Raw genomic sequence first — 22,503 nt, 5'->3', positions numbered from 1 at the left:
TGGCCCGTCACCAAGGAGGAAGAAGGAAGGAGCAGGCTACCACTGATGCCTTGGGGTCCCACGTACTGGCCCTGCCCTGTCCCCCCCTTCGGCACTGCCGGTCCCAGGCGTTATCTGCCCATCGCGGCAAACGCCCACACAAACCCGGATGGAGTGGGGGGGTTGTTCCCACATGGGCGATGGTGCCAGGCATTGCCCTGGGTTGCAGGTCACCTTCCACCAGGGACAGAGGCTGGATGGACCCAGCTGCATGAACGGACCCAGGGAAGTCACTGCAGAAAATGAGTTTGCTTCTTCACAGGGTCTCACCCAGCTCCAGGACCACTTAAGGAGGGGGAAGTAAGTCAGTGATGGTGTTGTGCCTTCCTCACTTCACTGACAGCCCTGCCATGGTGGCTGCACCTCACATGGGAACACAGAAGCACAGAGTCCCAAGCAGCGACGCGTGACCGTGCTCACAGCAGCACCAGTTCCCCGTCCATGGTCAGGGCGGCCAGAGGACCAGAGCTGAGGGAGCTCTGGGTACACAGGCTGTGGCCAGGTACCATCTACCACAGGGAGGGATCCACGGTCATGCCGAGGCAGCCCTTCCTCACTGTGTATGGCGGGGTCTCTCCTCTGAAGCTACCAGCTCTGGAGCCGAGTATCCTAGAGAGCAGTACCTGGTGGGTTTGGGCACCAAGATCCTCTTCTACCTGATCCCAAGATCCCTTCCTGCTGCTGCAGGAAACCCAGCTAAGGGGCTTCGATACCCACTTGGAGGGGGGAGTGAGCACAGACACTGTCTCTGGGACCCCACAGGAGCCACCCCTCCACTCCTGCACCTGCTCCCGGCTCCAGGAGGCACCCGGTTGCACAACAGTGCTCGCGTGGGTGGGGGCGATGCCGGTGCCGCCACTCCCTGCCCGGGCATGAGTCAGGCAGCAGCCGGGAGCCGCGGGGCACCGGGCAAGGGGGGCCCGGCTGCGGGGGGCTCCCCTGCAGGCAAGCACTGCCCACTCAGAGCAGGCAAAACCGTGCTCAGCCTTGGGCCTGGGGGTGGGATATACTGTGACTAACTCCATCAGCCCTGGATGGAGAGAACTTTGCACCCTAAAAAGGCCTGGGAGGACTCAGCAGGAGGTTTTACAGGTGCACATGTCACACAGCTTCCTGGGGATCCCCACAGTCCATGCATCCCCTCCTGAGCTTCATCCCATGGGGGATCCCAAGGGTTACAGTCCCAGCTGCCTGCAGGGAGGAACCAGCACCCATGGAGATGTGGCCTGTCCCTGTGTGTTGGCAGGGATAGACCTGGGAGACGGCCACAGGCACCCTCCTCTCCATAGAATATTTTTATATATACACATAATATATATATTAAAATTACATTTCTCTTTACAAAAACAATTCAACAAGGGGCCAGGGGACGGAGCCCATTGCCAAGGCCAGGGCACAAGCACCCTGGAAAGTCTGTGGTGCTGGGCAGGGTCCCTTTTGGGATGTCTCCACCCTCCAAGTGGGGGCTCAGTCCAGAGTCCTGCAGCAGGTTGCGTGGGTGGAGGTGGGGGGACTGGCCCCGTGGTGAGATGCCTGCTCTGGATTCGACACAGCTCGCCCTGTCCCCACTGTCACCACCTGTAAGGAGAGGACAGGACATGAGCTCAGGAGGGGTGATAGTGCCAGTCTGCCCAGAGCAGTGTGGCACAGAGAACTGCTCCCCCCCCAAAAACATCGATGTCCCTACTTCTGGCGGGTGGTGCTGTAGGGATCGAGGAGGTGGGAGCTAGCCTGTGCCAGGTTCCAGTCGAACATCTCCAGCACCCGCTGGCACTCCATACGGGACTTCAGCCCCAGGCAGAAGAGCTGCTCCACCTGCAAAGGGACAGGGCATGGCCAGAGGGGTGACAGGGGTGCCACCACTCTTGCTGGAGCCGGGACGAGGGAACAGGGGTGCGCTGTACCTTCAGGTACTGGATGGCCCGTTGGATGTTCCAGTTGTGGTTCTGCAGGGCTGCCTGACACTCCTCGGTGGTCACGCCATGCACCGTCTCCTGCACCTGGGGGGGAGCTTGTGGTCACTGTCTGCTGCCACCCCTGGGCAGCGAGAAGCCTCTGACTGAAGCAGGGGACCACCGGGGCTGCCCCCATCCCTGGTTCTATCTTCAGGGAGCACTGTCAGCCTGGAGCTGGGATCATTCTTAACCCTGGGATCTTAAATCTCTCCTGGGCTTGGGTGGGTCACAATATCCCCAGCCTAGAGAGACCAAGGGGATGATAGCAACAAGCCACCTTCCCCCTCCCCAGGGCCTTCAATTCCCATTTTAGCATTGCAGTGAGATTTATGTCCCCTGGATATCTGGGGCCTCCTTGTAGCCAATCCCCTGGGCTTGAACTTGCAGAAACTGAGGCACAGGGTGAGGAAAGCTCTTGCCCAGGTGAGCCCACTCCACATGGATGCTGGGAATGACACTTACCAGCCGGATCTTGTCAGCAGGACGGCAAACATCTGGCCCGTCGTAAACGATCTTCTGGAGGCTGCAGGAGGCTTTCACCAGGCACTTGGGCCCAGGGTTGCTGTTGTTGGAGGAAAAGTTGGCCTTGCAGTCTGGCAGTGGCTGCTGCACCATGGGACGGACAGTGGCTGTGGTGACCTGGCGGGATGCTGGCACCTCCTCAGGGCTTTTAGCCTCCTTGAAAAACTTCTCATACTTGTCCAGGTAGGCAGGGCGCTCGGGCAGCAGGTAGTAGTGAGTGCTGCTGACCTTCTGCCCATCCTTCACGATAGGCAGGATGCAGGGTCCCTTGGAGCAGTCCTTGCCCTGTGCCTGGATGACCTTGGGGGTGGCGTATTTGGGGTCAAGGGCAAAGCTCTGTGTGGTGGGCATGGGCTTCCCTGGTGAGGTGGAGAGGCAGGAGCAGAGGGCAGCACGTTGCTGGGGAGAGCCCACCTGCAGAGCCATGGGGCTGGGTGTCCGGGAAGTGGGCTGTGACAGTGGGTCCCGTGGAGGGATCTGGGGCGGCCGGTCTTCCTCGCCCCCCGAAGCTGGGGAAAGGTCCCCTGACCAGCGCCCAGGCTCATTGCGGCGAAGGGGCCGGGGTGGGATTGGGACACGGGGCGGGATTTGGGGCTTGTCGTCAGCTGGGGCGGCCAGTCCCAGAGGGACGTTGAGCCTCTTCATGCACTCCTGCTGCAGCTCCTCGAAGAGCTCGGTGGTCTGCGTCATGCTGGGCTGTTTGGTCTCCTTGGGGGGCAGGAAGAGGTTGTCCTCCAGTGCTGGTCCCCGCTCACTCTCATCCACAAAGCCATAGTTGGTCTTGCCCCGCCGGCTTGGAGGGCTAGTGATAGAGCAGACCTCAATATCATCCTCATCCTGTGCCACGTCATCATAGGCAGGCGGTGGGGGCAACGGCCGGGCATCCCAGTCCACCACTGGCGTGGGGTGGAGAGGCCGAGGAAGAGCCCGCGTGGGGCTCTGTGGTGGGGTCTTGTCCAGCAAAGAGCAGGCCTCCATGGCCAGCTTGGCTAACGATGGGGCTGTCAGCTCCCCCACTGGAGAGGGGCTACCCTGGGGCACTTCCTCCCCAAAGTCAATGAGGGTCACCTCGCTGCTTGCCAGCCCCTCGCTTGCCAGCCGTCCGGGTTGCCGCTCGCCCACCTTGGTGCCCGGTACTCGTGCTGATGGCTTGACCGGTCGCAGACCCTTCCCTGTGCCTGGCTTCTTCAGGCAGAGCTTCCGGAGACCCCCTGGCAGACCCTCCTCCTCCTCACTGACCGGGTCGTAGCAAGGCTCTAGAAGGGGACAGAGAAGGATAGTGAGGGTCCCAGCACCCATCTCTAGGGTGCAAGAAGGGGCATCTGCATCTGCAAGCCCCCAAACCACCCCATAGTTTCAGCCCTCTTTGCTCCCAAGGCACACCAGGGCACCTGCCCCAGGCCACCCAGGTAAGAGAGAAAAGAAAGAGGGTGTGAGGAAGGGAGAGCAGCACCAAAGAAGCCCAACTTACTGGTGAGCAGGACGGTAGGCTGAGGTGGGCGTGGAGGAGGCTGCCCTGCAGAAGAGAGAACCCAAGAGAAGGGGAAGCATAGGGTGAACATGCAAGCGGCAGCCAGGGTGCTTGTTAACGGGGTGCATGCTTTTTTGTGTCCCTCTTCACCAGTGGCACACAGAGAGGATGCTGGTGGGAAGCCCCTCCAAGTAAAAACTCTAGGTTTATGGGGATTGTGGCATATGCACAGCATCCAAGTTCCCTCCCCATAGCAGCTCTGCTGAGATCCCCTGCACTGAGGAGGCCAGCTGTGGGAGGCTGGGAGGGGACAAGGGACTCGGATGAAGGGCAGCAGGGCAGAGTCCAGCCAGGCAGAGCCACCAGCCGCCCACACTGCTGGCAGTGGCGTACAGCCAAGTGACAACACGGTCCATCACCCCAGCTACCCCTGGTCTGCAAAAAGCAAGTGCCAGCAGAGAGACAGAAAGGAGAGGGTCCAGCCCATCACCCTGGCAGCAGGATACGGGGATGGGGGCTTTGTGCAGCTGATGGGCAGGAGGAAGGAGAAAAGCCACTCACTTTTAGCCCTTCCTGGAAGCTGTGTAGGTCTGGCAGCGCTCGGGTCCACACCTAAAACGTCAGGAGGGTCCATGGGATTTCCCAGGTACAGCCTGTGGGGAGAGAGGAGAGTGCCTGGGAGTCAGCAGGGGCCATGTGGAACCCCTCACTCCCCAGGCTCATGCCTTGGGACACCCCACAGCTCCTTCACCACACACCATGCCTGGTGAGTACCATTCCTGTGAGTGCTGGGGCAACACACCCCAGAGGCCTCCAGTGCTACGGCACAGAGCCTGGTGCCATCCCAATGTCATGCCACCCATCTCCGGCTCCGCATGCATGATGCGCTGTGCCCAGGGGACTGCAAGCAGGGCACCGTGTCCAGGGTACTTGTGCGGGATGCAGTGCCCAGGACGCCCCTCCAGCACCGGGGCGATGCTGTGCCCAAGGCAGGGTGCCCCAGTACCACGTGCCAGTGGGTGCCGGGAGGCCCGGGCGAGCTGTCGCAAGCCAGGGAGCCGGCGGGAGCTGGCGCAGCCCGAGGGCTTGGGCGTGTGCCGAGCTCGGTGCGTTCTCGGCAGCCCGGGCAGCACGTACCCAGTGCCCGTGCCCACGCAGCGGGGCGCGGGGAGGCCTGCCGGGGCACGAGCCAGCTCTGTGCGCGCAGCGCCTCCGTTCAGCCCTCTGAGGGCCACCGGCACAGCCCACGACACAGGGGGCTGTGGAGGGGTCAGGCTGGGACTGAGGCACCAGCAGAGCTGTCCCAGGCCTGGGATAACAAACAGCAGTTGGGATCATGATTCCAGGGGATGGACTAGCGCAGGACCTGGCCCTACCCACCAGGAGCTTTCCAGTTTTTGAAATCCTATCCTGTGCCCCACCGCACTGACCTCCCACATCCCTCCAGCCCAGTTCAAGGAGAGACCCCCACATGCCCCCTGCCAAGGTGCTCCTGCTCACTGCCAGACAACCAGTCCCATCTGGCAGGGAGTATGTGGGACACTGGAGCACAAGCACCCAGCCCCCCTCCCCCCAGTCACAGTCCAGCCAGGTGTCTTCTGATAGAGCAGGGTGGAGAAAAAAATCATTTTGGTGGATTTTTTTCATGTTTTGCTTTTCAAAAAGACTCATGCTGTTAGAAGCGTGGGGACAGGCTGCAAGCCACGCACATTTAGCCGCCCTGGGACATCCCAAAAGTGCTTTGGGGTAATGTGGCCACCTCTGGGGTGGTGCTTACTGATGTCTCCCTGTCCCAGGACAGCCACAAAGGTCTCCCCACTGGGACAGCCACAAGCACAGCAGCCCCCGACGTCCCTAACCCCATTAGTAGGAAGAGGCAAGGAAGTTAGTCCAGCTGCAGGAACCATACCCAGAGCCACCATTCCCATTACAGCGGGGGCGGAAAGAGATGCTTCATGGGGGGAAAGGGGGGCAATAGCCAAGCCGCGTCTTGCTCCCGAGCCCAGTGGGCAGCAGGGAAGGGAGGGAGCAGGCAAAGGATGCAGAGAAGACAAAAAGTTTCTTACTCATCAATTTTATCGGGAAACCCCCAGCAGTGCTGCGGGTTGGTGTCTCCATGGCCTGTGTGGATGAAGCTGTTTTTAAGCGGCTGGCTGATGTCGTGGGCTGACAGCCCTGCCACCGAGGTCACCGTGTTTCGGGGAAATTGGCCAACTTTTAGGGTCCGTTTATTCTGACCCCGCCACCAGTAATTCTCGGCCCTAAGGAATAAAAAGGACCTCGTTACTGATGAGGGGATGGGAGGTTGACACGCGCCTGCCCCAGTGATGGGGAGGAGGCAAGGTGACTCGTCCAAGTCCATGAAGGCGTGTGGTGACACAACCAGGAAGGGAACCTGGTTGCCCAGGATCCCAACCCTACACCGGCAGTATGCTTTGGCTCCCACCCCACATGGTCCCTGCACCTGGTGGTGCTGGGAATGCAAGTGGTGGGGAACAAAGCTACATGCTTTTGTCCCAAAAGATATGCCCCTTCCTCCTCCTTGCTGCCTCAAGCTATGCAGGAGCCTTGGGGTGATGCCTGCACCAAGCTGCTCGTTACCGATCCCTCTGTGGCCCATGCACTTAAGGAAGGCATAGGGGACACTCTTGGCATCTGATGGGGGCCCATATGGGGGACGGTGGTCTGTGGGGTCTTCCTCGCTCCCTTCCTACATTATCAGTGAGCCCTGTGCAGGCTGGTGCAGGCAGGGGGAGTTGGGCAGAAAGACAGGTGGTGGGCTTAGGCCACCCTGGGGTACTGGTCCCCAGTGCGTTCCCGAGGAGTCGCCCAGGACACAGCCACCTCTGGGGTGGATGAGAAGGTCATCTAGTCCAGAGGGACTGGTGGGGGGAACAGGGATGGGGCAGGGAAAGGCATCCCAAATGGTGTACCCCACCCAGCACTGTGCCAAATAAATGGTGGGGGGGGCTCTGACCCTAAGCTACCCCCCTGCCTGTCAGGGCCCTACCCTCCCCGTGGGCAGGGTGTGCTGTGGGCAGGGGGCAGTGGCAGTGTGGGTGCCAGCCTGGCGAGGCTGGCACGGGCCCCGAAGTTTCCTGGAGTCACCTGTGAGTCACCCCCGGCCACCAGCTCAGCCCTTTTCCTGTTTACCTTCCCGCTGCCGCCAGCCAGCCGCCTTACTCAGCGTCGGGACCCCTCGGCAGAGCCCCGGCAGAGCCCAGCCAGTACCGGGCACCCTCCCTCACCCGCGGCAGGCTGGGGGAGGTGGGGGAACGGCTCCCCTCCCCGGGAGGTCCCCTCCACTCGCCCTCCCTGCGCCCCTCACCGCCGCATCCCGACAAAGGGATGCTGAGGCCGGGCCATCCCTCCACTCTCCCTGCTCCCACCCTCGGTCCCACCGAACCCCAGCTCGGACCCCCGGCACAAACCCGCTCCGGCGCTGCCCTGGCTCCTCTCCCCGAGACAGCCCCGTCCCGCGGCCGGCTGGGTCCCCGGGGGGCTTTCAGGGAGGTCCCTGCCCCTGCCCACACACACGTACGCACACCCGGCGCCTGCCGAACGACAGGCAGGGGCTTGAAAAGGGGTGGGGGGTGTTTACGGTGCCCCGGGCGGCCTCGGCAGGGCCGGATGCAGCCCCCGGCTAGAGGCTCCCCCCTTTCCCCCGCCAGCTCTGCCCGGGCATCCCCGCAGGCAACGCGGTGGGGGGCGGCCGCCGCGGGGGAAACTGAGGCACGGGGAGGGGCCTCCCCTCCGGGAATACCGGCAGCCGCTCGGGCTCCTGCCATCCCCCGGCTGCTGAACCCGCCGCGTGTGCCCTGAGTCCGCACCCCCAAAACCTATCACCGGGGGTCACCAAGGACCGGCGTCCCTCGGGGAAACTGAGGCAGGGGAAGCTGCGCCCCGGCTCTGCTCCACTCCCGGCAATTCCCGACCAACAGGCAACCTCCAGCCCCTCTTCCCGCTCCATCCTTCCCTCCGCGGCTCACCTGGGGCCGGCGGTGGGGCGGGGGGCGCGGACCCGCAGCCCAGCCGCGATGCGGCGGCAGGGACGATGTAGGCGCTCTGGCGCGGCCGCACCGCCCTCCGCCGCTCCTTCCCTCCCTCCGCCGACGCCGCTTCCCCTCCCCTCCCCTCCCCTCCCCTCCCCTCCCTGCAATTAAACCGCCAGACTCTGGGCAAGAGTCATCCCCGCGGCGGCGGACCGGGAGCAGCCGGTCCCTGCAGACACACAAACCCGGCCTGATTCACCCCGGGTTGTGACTAACCGCGGGGAGCCGGCTCGGGGCGGGGGGAGACGGGAACAGAGCCCTCCTCCTCCTCCTCCTCCCCTCGGGATTGGGGGGCCGGCCCTAGCGCGGGGACACTGAACTCCTTTGGGAGGTCCCCAGTCTCCCCCAGCTGGAAGGTGACAGGCACATCCTGGGATAGAGATGCAGGGACAAAAGGGCCCCCTACTCCAGTCCCCAGATCCCCGGGACGGCAGAGGGGGTGGCTGTGCCCTGGCGTGGTCAGCAGGGACCGACGAGCCCACAGCATAGCGGGTTCTGCCAGCACAGTACCAAGTCCCACGGTGCCTCTCCCAACCTGATGACAGCAGCACGTCTCTGGGTGCTGGCGGCACGTCCCCACCACTATCAGCAGGGAGCGGCCCTGGGGCGTGCGGTTTCCCAGGGCAAACCCACGGGCACAGTGGGGTGAGTCAGCAGGGATGGTTCGGGCAGGGCTGTGGGCAGTGTGGGCAGGGCTGTGCCCCCCACTCTGGAGTGGCCCCACCATGCTGTGCTGCCTGGGGGACCACAAACATCTCAGCTCTGCCCACCCGTAGGGTACATGGCCGGGTATGCTGGGGGCAGAGCCACCCCTTCCCATCCCTGCTTCCCATAGCTCTGCTAGGGCTCACATTGTCCCAGTCTCCCCATTCCCTATCCCTATGCACGCTGGCAGGCAGTGCATTTCCCCCTCTACAATGCCTGCCACCTTCCCGTGCAGTACCTGCCCTCGATGACCGTGATGATGTCGTTCATCTGGATGTGCAGCTTGTCTGGCTCCTCAAAGTCCTGCAGCGCTCTCATGTCGGTGGGCTGAGCCTGGGGGAGAGGTGGGTGAGGACAGGGGACACAGCCCCTCCGTCCACCCTATTTTGAGGGCAGGCCCAGCCCCATGGAGGGCATGGAGGCCCCAAAAATGGACAAGAGACAGCATTACCACTATCCCCTGCTCAGCTGACACAGCCCTGGGGTGCACGATGGCACTGCAGCAACCAGATGCTTCCTGCTGTAACCATATCACCACCCTCCACCTCCCAGCCTGCAGGGCTGCCTGGCCTGAGCTCCCACCTTGGCCCAGGTCACTTCCCACCTCAGCAATATTCTTAGCTCTATCCATGCTTGAGCAGAGCTGGCAGGACAGGGTGCTGGAGCTCCTGTCCCCCTCCGTGCTCACCCACCTCCACCAAGAAGTCTCGCAAGGCCACGAAGGTGGGTCGGTCCTCAGGCTTGTGTGCCCAGCACTGCAGCATGACATTGTAGATGTCCTGGGGACAGTCCTCAGGCCGCGGCAGCCGCTCACCCTCCTTGTCTATCTTGTGCAGGATCTGTGGGACAGCACATGCTGTCAGGGTGTCCCGTATCCCCCCCAGCACCAGTGGCGTGAGGTGAGGGGGCAGGTCCCTGCTGTACACCTACCTGGCTGCCATTGAGGCCGATCCAAGGCTCCTGACCATAGGTGAACATCTCCCAGAGGGTCACTCCGAACATCCAGGTGTCACTGGCATGGGAGAAGGTGCGGGTCTTCAGGCTCTCAGGAGCACACCTGCAGGGGGAAGGACATGAGCATCAGAAGGCCATGGGTGCTGCACCTCCAGATCTCCCCCTCCCCAAGGCTCACCAGGCAAAGGGGACCTTGCGATGCTCCTGCATCACGTAGTGATCATCATTTTTGGGCAGGGCCCGCATCAGTCCGAAGTCCCCAATCTTGACGAGCTCATTGGAGGCCAGCAGGATGTTGCGGGCAGCCAGGTCGCGGTGGATGAAGCGCTTGGACTCCAGGTAGGCCATGCCCTTGGCCACCTGGATAGCATACTGGCACAGGGTGGAGATGAGGAAATGGCCCTGGTTCTTCCGCAGGCGGTCCAGAAGGGAACCCAGTGGGGCCAGCTCTGTCACCTGGGCCATGGGGTGTGGACAGCAAGTCGGTCAGTCCAGGGGCACCCTGGTTTGGCTGGCTTCCAGCCTTCTTATGCCCCACTGGGGATGCCAGCAGAGGACTTGGGGTAAAGACCCAGATCAGCTTTGCTCATGCCATCATGTGGGACCCCTGCCATGGGGGTGTCATTGGGGTCAGCCCCATCCCCCCACACTCACCATCTTCATGGGGTGGGAGAGCACCACACCATACAGGCGGATGAGGTTCCTGTGGTCCAGGGAGTGCATGGCATTCACCTCCCGGATGAAATCGTCCAGTGCCTCTGGCTGGCTCAGCACATCTGTCTTGAGGCACTTCACTGCCACATTCAGCTATGGCCAAAGGAAGGATGAGCTCCAAAGTGTCTTCCCCTGTGGGTGGTCCCACTGCCTGGCTCCCCACCCCCCTAGAGCAGCCTCTCACCGTCTTGCCGGCAGGCGTGCACCACTCGCCGCGACGCACGACACCGAAGGAGCCGTCACCCAGCTTCTCAAAGATCGAGAGGTCCCGCTCCCGCACAAGGCAGGTGAGGGAGTGTTGGCCCCCAGCTTCAGGGGGTGGTGGCGTGGGGGGCTTGCGGAAGGTACTCTGGGGCTGGGGCGGCAGCTCCGACTCCGGGCGCTTCCCACTGAACACCTGTGGGACATGGAGGAAGGTGAAACATGGGTATGGGAACATCCCAAGCCCTCGGGTCTGTAAGTGAGCAGTGCTGGCACAACCCCTTGCCTGGGCTGTACATGCTGGAACCTAATGATGACCCCTAACGGGTGATGACCCAGAGAAGGCTGGTTGTGGGAGAAGGCTCTGTTCCTCCAGCTGCCAGCACACTGAGCTGTGATTCCCGTGGAGGGAAGGGATTGTTCGTCCTGCAGCAGCTCTGCAGCAGTTCCCCAACAGCCACAGCAAACCAGGCCGGTAGCCAGAGGGCCCTGGGCACTCCTTGGCCAGGCCAAGGCCACACAGTGTGCCTGGGCACAAAGCCAAGGGAAACCTCCAGCTTGGGCTGAGTGTGGTGACACATCCCTGCAGCGACGTGGGCTTTGCAATGCGTGCTGGCTGCCACTGCCACCACTCAGAGGGGATGGGCTCTCCTTCCATTTCCCTCAGCTGGGATGGATGATGTGCCCCATGGGGCAGGGTCCATCCCAGTCTTGATGCAGGGTGTGTGGGAGCTGGGCCCAGCATGTGTCTGGGGTGGGAGGTGGCATTTCTGCCATTTATTCTTTAATATAAGTACCCTTCTATTAAAAGCCCATCCTGACCACGTCCCAGCACAGACAAGTCATGCAGGGGAAAGGCCATGACCCAGTGCCCAGCTGGCAAACAGCTCTGCCAAACTCTGCTCTTCTGGGGTGCCAGGTGCCATAGGGTGCCAGCAGCACCAGCTTTGGATGGGATGGCATCAGGGCATATGTAAGCATCCCAAGGTCCCCTGTCATAGTGTGTCCCAGCCTGCAGGTACAAGGCTTTGCCCCCTTGCTGTTAGGCAGCAGGGTGGGCAGTGTCCTGGGCACCATGGCTGCCCACAGAGCTGTCTGGAGCAAGGCTCTCTGGTTCACCGGCTGCAAACAAATTTCCTGACAAAGCAGCAAATAACATGAGGGGAATGAATTTTCCGAGTGCTGGGGTAGCAGGGCTGTCCTTTGCTGGGAATTGACCCAGGAGCCTGAGTGGGACTGGGGCACACACTGGTAGGGTCACACCACAGGCGGGGCAGGGATAGCTGGGGCTTCTGCCCATTTCCCTGTCAGCCTCCAGGGACCAGGCATGTGGGAGAGCCAGGCATCCCGAAAGGGCACAGGGAGAGGTCCAGCTCCTCCTGTCTGCCTCAGTTTCCCTGCCACACCTCTCTCTCTCCCATCCCTACCTTGCTCATCCAGGATTTCCGCTTGCACATGGCTTTCCTCCGCTTCACTGCCTCCCACAGCCGCCGCTGGCCTGCAGGACACAGGGACACAGTGACTGTCACAAGCCAGTCTGGGATAGGGGTCCCCTCCAGCCCCCTGTGCTCCTGTGGGCTTCCCAAAAGATGCTGCACATCCAGCTGGTGAGAGGTTTGGGGGGGATGTACACACCGGGGCGTCCCATGCCGATCTTCTCCAGATCCTCATTTTTGACGTACTCGAAGTGGGAGAGGCGTGTGACATTGAGCTCGTCTCGGATGCGCAGGAAGTACTGCTGCAGCTGCAGCTCGGTGAGCAGCTCCAGCAGCCAGTCCGTGCCCTCCTCCGCCTGCATGCTACAGCTCAGCCTCTGCTGAGACACAATACTGGGTTAGGGGCAACCCTGCTCTGCTCCCCTCTGCCCCATTCCCACTGGGGAGTCATCCAGAGGGGCTCAAAATCAAGGCTGGGGTGCTGTTGTGAGGGATACTAGTGGAGTCATCTCCTGAGCCTGTCACCAACTCTCTGGGGGAGGCCAGGAGAGGCACCCTATCATCAGGACCCCCAGAGATAGGCAGGGCCCCCCAGTCTGCCCTGTCCTGCCCATAGAAATACCAGCCCACCTCTCCGTTCCAGCAGAGGCTATCCCTGGTCAGGGGTGCCAGGGACAGAGGAGGGAAGCAGAGCCTCAGAATAGATGTGCCCGCCCAATTCCCTCTGCTCAGCTGGAGGGGCTGTCCCCAGCAGGGACAGCCACCTTGGCCCCCTGGCATGCCCGCACACTTGGCTGAGTTGTAGTACAGACTATCGGGGGGTCTCCTCTGCCATAGGTGGTGGCACCTCACTGGCCAGACACAGGGAGGGGGCAGAGAGAAACATGTGAACATGTGGGTCTCTAAGAGTCCTGTTGCTCCAGTGCTGAGGTACAGGGCACCCCAGTGCTGCTGGCATCAGCCCCCAGCCATGCCAGAGCACAAACACGGAGAGATGAAGCCCCATGCTCCCCCCCACTCCCCATCCCTGCCTGCTGTCCCGGCTCTCCCCCACTTTCACCATCACCTTTCTGGAAAGGGATATAGCTCTGCCTCCTCCTGCTGAGAGCAGGAGGGAGGTTGGGACCCGGCACCCCAGCTCCACAGAGCGGTAGCCCTCTCCATCCTCTCTTCTTCCCTGGGAGACGACATGGCCCCTGGCGTCTTCACCCGCTGTGCTCGGCTCCCTCGGCCGCGTCACCGCAATTGCAACCCTCGGCACTGGGCTAAAAATACGGCGGGCGCGGCGAGCAGCTGGGCACGGGGGCGCATGGGGGCACGCAGGGCCACGCGGGGCGAAGGGAGCTGCGGCTCCCCTGCCCGCAGGCGACGGGGACAGGGCCGGGTGATGGCCAGCGCAGGGTCTGCACGGGGCGGGGGTCGGCACTTACTCGGTAGAGGCGGAAGCGGGTGAGGAAGGGGAAGGATCGGTGCAAAGCCTGGAAGCGTCGCATCCTGCCTGGCTGCCCGCCGCCAGCCCCTGGCACCGCTGATGTCCCTTCCCCGCTGCCGGCGTCCCACGGCGCAGCCCGCTCACCGCAGCCGGGGCACCCGCAGCCCCTTCATTTGCGCTACAGAGATGTCCCCTGGGCTCGGCCGCCCCACAGACCCCACTGGAGCGGGCAGGGGGTTCGGGCTGTCCGTCGGCCGGACGCGGGTTGTGGCTCTGCCCCTCCTTCCATCCGGCTCTCGATCCTCTGGCCGGCCGGCCCTCCCCTTCCCCAACGCAACGGGGCCGGGGTGGGGGGTGGCGGCAGGCAGGGCTGGGGGTCACTCCCCTGGCTGGAGCCGCTTCCTGGGGACCCCCCGCTGGCAGCGGGGCTCGGTCCCGGTCGCCTGCCCGCAGCGCTGCCCAGGAGGGTTATTTTCAGCCGGGCTGGGACGCGCGCCCAAGGGGCCGGGCTCCCATCAATGTCCCGCTTTCTCCCTTGTTCGGCGGTCGCTCGCAGCTGGGAGCCCGGACCCCCGCTCTCATTTCCATGGAAACTCGCCCCGGCCTTGGGAATCGCTCCCAGGCCTCAGTTTCCCCCCAGGAAGCAGGGAGGGAGGGAGGCAGAAGAGACATCCGGCTCTCTGCTCCCCAACCCAGGCCACAGGCATGATGCCAGGGCGATGGGCACTGCGGGGGGAGTTTCTGGCTCGGCAAACATATCCGCTGCCCAGCTGCCAGCCCCCACGGGGCTCTGCCGTGGGGTGCCACCAGCACCCCGGCGCTCGCTCCCCTTCCCTGGCGGGGCTGGCACCCAACCCCAGCAGTGCTGTCCGCCCGCGGGCTCCCCAGGGAGAACAGCTGGCCACGCCGGCAGCCACAGCGTGAGAGAGGAAAGACCCACAGCAACCTCTCTTGCCACATCCCCCCCTGCCTGGCCCCTCCAAAGCGTGGCCATTGCTGTGCCAGGGGGGCAGCTAAGAGGGAGTTAAGTGCATCCCCAGGAGGAGTCTCCACTGGGGCTTCCACTGCCACTGGGATCCCAGCTGGCACCCGGCAGCACAAGCGCCAGGCACAAGAAGCCCATTGACTGGGGACAACTGGGCACAGTGCCCTCGGCACCAACCTCTGCCACGCGCCAGCTTCCCCCTTCCCAGCTCAGGGGACACCGGGGGTGGGGGGGTGCCCTGCCTCAACAGAGCATCACCCTCATCAAGCAGAAATGGCACCCACTGGGACTGGCACCGAGTGCACTGCCTCCTGCACCCCCAAATCCCAGGTGAGGCTGCCCAGTTCAGTGCTCACACCGGGAGTACAGATTTCCAAAACGGAACGGGGAACCCAGCTTTGCCTACCATGCCAGGGGAGGTTCCGTGCCTCAGTTTCCCTCTCTGTGATAGACCCACAGGCACAGGGAGTGATCCTGCGACCTCGACTCCGAGTTGGGCAAGGAGTCCTGCCAGCAAACTCCCATCCTGTGGTGGGGAAGTCACAAATCCCCTGGACCCCCGGCACAGGTGCTGCTCGGCCCTCGGTGCCCTGCCCGCCCCTGCCATGCACACCCATCCCTGCAGCGCCAGGGATGCACCCTACGTGCACCCGGGCTCATGCACGCTGGGCGGTGAGGACGCTCACGTGCGCCCCAGGACCACACAGGAGCGATCCCCCCGCGTGCTCCCCGCCACCTGCACAACCGCAGCCGCCCCCCACGCGCGTCCCCTCCGCGCACCCCCGGCTGCCGCCCTGCCCGGCCGCACGTGCGCAAACACCGCCGGCGGCACCGGCCCGCTCCTGCTCCCGCCTCCGCCCGACGCACACCTGGAGCCGCCTGCCCCCTGCGCGCCCACGGGTGCCCACCCCCGCTGTGGCATGTTCCTCGCCTCCGCGCTTGCCTGGCAGCGCACACACCCGTCCGAGCTGGCACGTGGGGGGTCAGTCCTCCCCATCTTCCCCCCCCCCTCCCACCCCATTACATCTATCCATAAGGACACCACAATACCTGTCCTACACCTCAAGCCACCTGCACCTACACATTCCCCACATCCATACAAAGCCTGGCCTCCGCCAGGGACACCCCCGTGTGGGGATGGCAGCCTGCGGGGCCACCGTCTGCTTACAGCACTGCAGCTGGTTGACGGCATCCTGTGCTGGGCACCGTGCCCCCCCCTCCACGAGCTGTGCCAGGCTTGGCTGATCCTCGCTGCCGCACACCATTCCCCCCCCCATGCCTCAGTTTCCCCAACAAGAAGCAGTAGGCATCCCCCCTCCCGTGGGTCAGGATGGGAGCACAGCCGAGCAAGGGGGGGTGTCATGCTGCCCCGGATGCTGTGGGGTACTGCACATTCCAGAGGGGAGATGCCATGCAGGGACCCCCTGTGCTCCATGTCAGCTGCCAACCCATGCCCATCCTGGGACCATCAAGCTCAGCCAGGTGCCCCCCCCTGCTCTCCTCTACCGATTGCCCCCCACTGACCCGCCGGCACGGCACGCCCGGGGCGATGTCCTGCCGGGGGGGTGGCGTGGGGCGCCTGCTGCCCAGCCGCAGGGCCCGCTGCCCGGTGCTGTCCGAGAAGCTGTGGGGCAGGGGGCCGTGCATTTCCTCCTCCTCCTCGGCGCTGCTCAAGCGCTGGTAGTCGCATCTCTCACCCATGGCTGAGGCGGCGGCGGCTGCGGCGCAGCGGCGAGTGGGGGGCTCTGCGGAGACGCCCGCGTCTGCCTGGGGGCGGCGAGGGCTGGAGCCGGGTTTGGGATCACATGGCAGAAAGTTGCTGCAGTTCCGGAAAACAGCGAGAGGGTGAAGGTGACCGCGACGGCGATGGAGGGGAGGCGGGGGAGGGATGGATGGAGGGATGCAGACGAAAAGGGAAAAGAGAAGGGGGGCAGCCCCTTGAGCGCTTGTCCTCACCCCAATCCCAACCTGGCACCACTGTCTTCCTCCCGGCGCGGCAGCCCAACCGCCCACCTTCTGTCCCTGCTCCGGCTCCTGAGTGGAGAGGTGGTGGCATCGCCGCCAGCACCAGCGCCGCGCCAGCAGCCCCCTTCTCCCCGCACCCCGGCACGGTGCACCAGGCAGCCAGGCGGAGGAGGAGGATGAGGGGGGACCATCGTCAAGCAGCCGGGGCTCTATGGCAGGCAGGATGGGTAGGGAGGCACCTGCAGAGGGATGGGGGGGCTCTGGCGCTGGCAGTATCCCCAGCATCCCTCCCGCTTCCCTGCGCAGGCAGAGGGGGATGGGATGCACAGGGAAGATGGCTGCTCCGCAGCGACCGGCAGCGCTGGCGCAAGCACGGCACGGCTGGGACAGCAGCCAGGCCCCGGGGGGTGCGGCTGGAATGGGGGTTCCGAAGGGCACGCCAGGATCAATCCTCTCCCCCCACCCCGTTGCAGGGGCCTGGGGGTCACCTAGACCTCTGCCAGGCGCTGCTGCACCTGGCACGACCCCGAGCAAGAAGCCACCCCCCTGGATGGGGAACCCCCACACCTGCACATAGGGACTGGCCTGTACCCCAACGCTGCCCAGCCACAGTCCCTCTCCCAGCCCCCTGGGCCAGAGCTGCAACTGGTTGAAATCAGAGCGGGGGGGGGGGGGCCTGCAGCCCCCTCAAAGACCTGTGACCTGCCTGTCCTTTGGGGCACAGCAGAGTCCCCAGGGATCAATTTGCTCCTCATGCCAACGCCACGGGGCATGATTGTGACCCCCAGAAGAACCCCCATGACCCCTCATTGCTCCCCCCACAGAGCCCTGAGACTCTGGTGTAGCCAAAGGAGTGGCACCAGGCTGTCAACGTGCCAAGGCAGGACGCAAGAGTCTGTCCTAGCCCCCCTCCCCTCTCCCTCCCCCAGAGAAACAAACACCCCCAGTCCAGGTGGGCATCTGCCCTGGCTGAGGGGCCGGGCGGGGACAGCCCCTTGGCGACTCCTCCTGCCATACCACGGAGGTGAGCTCAGCCGTGGAGCCGAGGCGGGCCGAGCCTGCGGCGTGGGAGCAGCGAGCCGCCCCCGCGCACGGCCCGCCGGCGTCACCGCGCTGGCACGCCACAGGACGGTGACTGATGCACGTGCTATGCCACCTTCCCTCCGGACCCAGCCGCCCTGCGCCACCCCAAAACCCTCGCCAGCCTGCCCCGTGAAGGCGATGCTGTGGGGATGAGTAGGGACGGCCCCTGTCCCCACAGCCCTGGGCATGGATTTGGGTCACACTCCCACACGTCGGGTCCTCCAGGCCTGACCAGGCTTAACTGACACCAGAATGATTAGGTACCCTCCAAGGAGACAAATGGCATCGTGCCCTGCCAGCCTTGACTCAGTTGCCTGCAATTCCCACCCTGCGGGGGGGTCCCACCACAATGACAACCACTGGATGGGGTGCACTGTCTTCTACCCTCCAGGGTGTGACACCCACACTGAACAGTGTCCTGCCCCTCTGCGGGGACAACGGAGCTCCCCAGCCCTCTGGGACACCACACTTGGCCCCACATCCCTGCGACCAGTGCCACAGCATCCCCCACGCCCACCACCCCGCACAGAGGACCCCAGGAAGTGACAGGTCCCCAAAACAAGCTCCCAGAGGGGGACCGGGTCCCCCACTCACCTCCATCACGTCACCCTGCTCACTGTCACAGCCCGCCTGCCACCTTCCTGCCACCTTCCTGGCAGCTGTGTCGCCTGGAAGTGATCTCATTGACTGTGGCTGCAGCAGGGCAGCCACACCGTCACCCCGGGCTGGCTCATTCAGCCCTTGCAGGGCCCCGAGGGCGGCCCCAAATTGTGGTGACATACTCCCCAGCCCTGCTGCCATGGCGCAGGTGTGCAGACATGCACACATCCACGCGTACAAACACATCCTGCTCCCACCAGAGGCAGGGCTGCCGCCTGCATCCTGCCCACCTGTGGGATGCTGCTGCCACCCAGCTCCCCGGGGACTGTCCCCAGCCCCTCACTGGCCTGTGCCACCCCACGTACCCCCATACCAGTTTACCTCCCTCGGTGCTGGCACCTGATGCTGCTTGGTTGGCCGGATGGAGCAAGCAGGAGGTCTCGGGGGGCCAGCACGAAGGACTGGGGACCCCTGTGGCAGGGGTGGCCGGGGAGGCCGAGGTGCCAGGTTCCTCCTCACTGCCACCTCTGGGCTCCCAGAGCCTGGCCCCATGGTCTGATCCTGCCCCCCAGCACAGGGCATCCCCTGCTCTGAGCCTCTGTCTGCAGCAATGGCTGTTTGAAAAGGAAAGACATAGGCATGTGGGGCGGGGGGGGGCATCCCGGCACAACCCCAATCCCCTCCCTAAGCCTCTTTCCTCTGCTAAATCCGCTCCGCAGGTCGAGCTGGGGCGGGCTTAGCTTGTCTTGCACCTCCCAGCTCGCTGGCATGGGCAGCAATTGCTGACCCTATAGCTGATCCTCACCTCAGCCCCAAGCTCTCCCACCAAGGCAGGGTCACAGTGCAGTGTTTTGGGGGACAAACATGCAAAGCAACTGTCCCTGGCACCCTCATTGCTGGGGAGGTGGAGAGGGCAGCTGGCTTGGCATCACTGAGCCCTGGTGTCACCGCCACAGTAGGGACTCTGCCACCCTGCCCTAATGCAAGGCTGGTTTGTGCCTGCCAGCCCCCCACACTGATCTGACCTGGGCCACAGGGACAGCGCTGTGGGGGTCCCCTAGCAGTGCCAGCCCCAGAGTCACAGCGAACTGGGCAGTGTGCAAGGGGGCAAAATGTCAGGGCTCACGTGACACTGGTCACAGGGTCCCCCTGGGATGAAGTGGGAGAGGTCAGAATGGGTCTCCCTGCCTGGCACCCCTATCTGTCCACCCCAGATGCTCCAGACTTCCTGATGGTTAAGGTACGGGAAGTCTCCCTGCATCCAGGGTCATGACCTGCTCTGCCCAGGCACTTGGAAGAGCCTTTGTGAACCTGCTCCCCAAGTGAGCTTTGCCCCTAGTCCTGCCATGGAAGGGGGGCACCAGGATGCACCCTCAGCCCTGGGTCCAACCGGCCCCTCCACCGCGGGGGTGCTGTGAGCAGTACCCCCATCTCCACCCCAGTACAGGAGGTGTCCTTGGGCCGGGCTGCAGCTGGCACGAAACAAGTTTGTCAGGTCTCAGGCCAGCCTGGCACAAAGCCACATCCACACAGCAGCATCTCCCCTTTGGGCGGGGAGCAGGCAAGATTGAGCCCTCATCCTCCTTTCCAGCCTCCCTGGAGCTGGAAGGGAGGATGAGGGCTCAATCCCCGCAGTTCCCCAGCACCAAAGCAGTGCAGCATCCTGGCCAGACCATCCAGTATTTGCCGGTCATTAGCACTAACTGACAGCACCCGAATTAGCCAGGCTGCAGCACGAGCAGTGGCCCTCCCCCAGGGCTGCTCAGCAAAGGGATGAACAAGATTTTCTCCTAAGTCCTCCTGTCCTGGCAGGGGCTGTGCATGAAGCAGAGCCTCCTCCTGTCCCCCAAAACCCATACAAGTGGGTAATACCCCCCCGGATGCTTTGCCCCTGACAGCTGCCATCCCTCATGGACACAACTGAAGTCAAAACGCAGGTGGCTCCAGGGGCAGGATGGGACATCTCAGGAGGAAACTGAGGTACGCTGTGAAGTCTGGCGTGCAGTTGGCTGGGACAGGCCTCGGCTACAAGCTCACAGTAGTTCATGGTCCCGTGTGGGCTGCTCCTCTGCCCATGTGGGCCCCCCTTGCCCCGGGGAGGCTGAGTCACAGCAGTGGGACAGCAGGCTGGCATCGGCCTGAGGAAGAAGCAGGCATTGCCAGCCCCCCCAGCCATACCCACTACACCCCACCCTGCACTAACAAATACCTGGCTAACGAGGCTCTGGTAGCTCCAGGGGTTGGTAACAGGTTGCACAGCCTGCACAGCCCCCACCCTGCACCCCCAGGCCTCGGCGCGGCCCGACGGGGGGATGCGGAAGCTGCTTCTACCCCCCCACTCCCTGCGGGGAGCAGTGGGCTCGGGGCTGGCAGCAGGAGCAGGGCTGCAGCCAAGGATGGGTGTGCAGCAGCCGGGGTCCATCCTGTACCCTCTCCCTAAAGAGGTGCCTGGTAGTGCAGACCTGCTCAAAGACACCCCACGAGGCAGGTCCTGTTTTTAGGAGACTTTTGCAAAGCCCAGTATCCAAAAACTGTTCAAAGCTTTGCCCTGAGCTAGCTCAATGAACAGCTGAAAGGGGAATGCACAACCTCCAGAGCCCACAGCACCTGGCAAGAAGGACACCCTTTGCACCCCGGTGTGCCCGCTGCACCAAGTGGCCCCAGGGAGGTGAGGGTGTGGGGAAGCGCCAGGCTCTGCCCCAGCCTGTCCTGCCCAGACAGCCCAGCCCCAGCACTGCCGCCAGAGACACTGTCCCTGCCTGGGTTCCTCTGGCCACCTCCAAACGCCCTCTCCAGCTGCTGCTTCAGAGTGGGCAAGGGGTCAGATCATGCTGGGGGAAGCTGAGCAGGATTCGCCTGGCAAGGTGGGATCCTTGTCTGGACTGTCAGCACCATCTTACCAGGTTTAACTTTAAACTTTTATTAAAAAAAGCAAAAGCAACAAAGAGCAAACGTACCCAACGGTCCTGGACTGTTAGAAAAACCTGCCACAACACGGCTGGATACAGCCACGGTGCTGCCTGCTGGGCCGGTGGTCAGAGGCTCCCCGCATCTCACTGTTGGCTCGGGGTTTTGGCCGAACACAACACCCCGAGGCGCTGGGCTGGCCCCGGAGGACAAGGATCCTCTGTTCAGTGCCACAGCTCCCACGAGCCCAGGGAAGAGGAAGAGCAAAGCTGCCTTTTCTCCAGGAAAAAAAAAAACTTCCCCCAGCTTCCGCTGTGGTTTAGGAGAGTTCAAGGGCACCAGGCACCCACTCACACCAAACCCTGCTGCCTGCTTTCGCCTGGCAGCTGGAGCAGGACGTCGGGCATGCTGCCGGCCGGGACTGAGCAGTCCCGCAGTGCCTGGGCACGAGCGCAGCACCGCAGCTCGCAGTACTGCGGGGCACGGTGCCAACACACCGGCACACTCAGACGTCAACCGGGCAGCACCACAGTGCCAAGCCCTGAACCCCCCTGCCCCTCGCAGGACCCCCAAACATGGGGTCGCGCCTCGTTCCTTACCTCTGCGCTCACCGCCACTGCCACCGCATCCTGCGCCGGGTCTGCAGCGTCACCGGAGAGCGAGGACGGGCATGGCGTTACTCCACACAGCCGGCACGCCAGGCGGGACGAGCCCACGCACCTGCCGGGGCGGGGTGCGACGATCGACGCCGGCGACGTCCAGGACGCGGCTGGGATCACCCCCGGGGCAGCGGGCACCGGGCACGGGGTGCGGCCTCACACCCGGGCGGACCTCCTACGGCTCGGGCGGTGCGCCGGGGTCCGCGTGCCGGGGTTGCCGCCGGGGTGCTCCTGCTCTCCCGGGTAGAGCTCGCCCTCCTCCTGCACTCCGCCCCGGGCCTCTCCCTCCTCCTGCCGGCCCCGCCGCACCCACCAGCGGGCGCGGGCCGGGGGACTCGCCGCGTCCCGCCGCCCCCCGCCGCGCTCCTGCTGCGCCCGCCGGGCCAGGCCCTGCTCCTGCCGGACCTTGGGGCCGTGCTCCTGCACCCCTCGCACCGCGCCCCGCGCCCGCCGTGCGCCGGGGCTGCCGCCCGCCGCCGCCTCCTCCGCGCCCCGCGCCCGCCGCCGCGCCCGCGCCGCCCCCCGCTCCCGGGGCCGCCGCGGCTCCGCGCCCGGCTTGGGGCTGCTGAGGGCGGTGACGGGCCCGGGCCGCTCGCCCCACTCCTGCAGGCTCGTCCGCTCGCCCAGCGGCACCCAGTGCCACCGGCCCGCCCCCCCGCCGCCCCTCGGTTCCCCGCCGCCTCTCGGTTCCCCGCCGCCGGCCACCAGCTCCTGGCCGCGGGGCAGCGCCCCCAGCCCCGCCTCCTGCACGCCGCGGGTGAAGCCCCCCTGCTCCTGCACCCCCGGGGCCACTCCGCCGCCCTCCGGCACCGCCGGGCTCAGC

The 22,503-nt window shown here is 64.2% G+C and overlaps 1 protein-coding gene across 6 annotated transcripts; it reads right to left on the bottom strand.

Annotated features, from left to right (window-relative positions):
• Positions 1 to 1,321: 1,321 nt before the first annotated feature.
• Positions 1,322 to 22,027, bottom strand: TNK2 (tyrosine kinase non receptor 2). 6 transcript variants are annotated; one of them, XM_032119684.1, is made up of 16 exons: positions 21,621 to 22,027; positions 12,249 to 12,426; positions 12,041 to 12,111; positions 10,597 to 10,809; positions 10,353 to 10,505; positions 9,877 to 10,154; positions 9,675 to 9,801; positions 9,437 to 9,583; positions 8,983 to 9,077; positions 6,054 to 6,248; positions 4,549 to 4,640; positions 3,988 to 4,032; positions 2,457 to 3,772; positions 1,944 to 2,039; positions 1,727 to 1,854; positions 1,322 to 1,617 (listed from the first exon to the last, which is right to left on the bottom strand). In XM_032119684.1, the coding sequence occupies exons 2-16, from the start codon at positions 12,409 to 12,411 to the stop codon at positions 1,611 to 1,613; spliced, it is 3,126 nt and encodes a 1,041-aa protein (XP_031975575.1). In that variant the 5' UTR covers positions 12,412 to 12,426; positions 21,621 to 22,027; the 3' UTR covers positions 1,322 to 1,610. The 6 variants fall into 6 exon arrangements, with proteins under 6 accessions (XP_031975575.1, XP_031975572.1, XP_031975573.1 ...); XM_032119681.1 differs by lacking the exon at positions 21,621 to 22,027 and adding an exon at positions 18,496 to 18,728; XM_032119682.1 differs by lacking the exon at positions 21,621 to 22,027 and adding an exon at positions 13,480 to 15,184.
• Between the last annotated feature and the right edge of the window lie 476 nt (positions 22,028 to 22,503).

Source organism: Corvus moneduloides, chromosome 10, assembly GCF_009650955.1.
Source record: "Corvus moneduloides isolate bCorMon1 chromosome 10, bCorMon1.pri, whole genome shotgun sequence".
In the NCBI taxonomy this organism is placed as follows: domain Eukaryota; kingdom Metazoa; phylum Chordata; class Aves; order Passeriformes; family Corvidae; genus Corvus; species Corvus moneduloides.
Note: the sequence above shows the minus strand (reverse complement) of the source record. Positions and strands in the feature narration are given on the sequence as shown.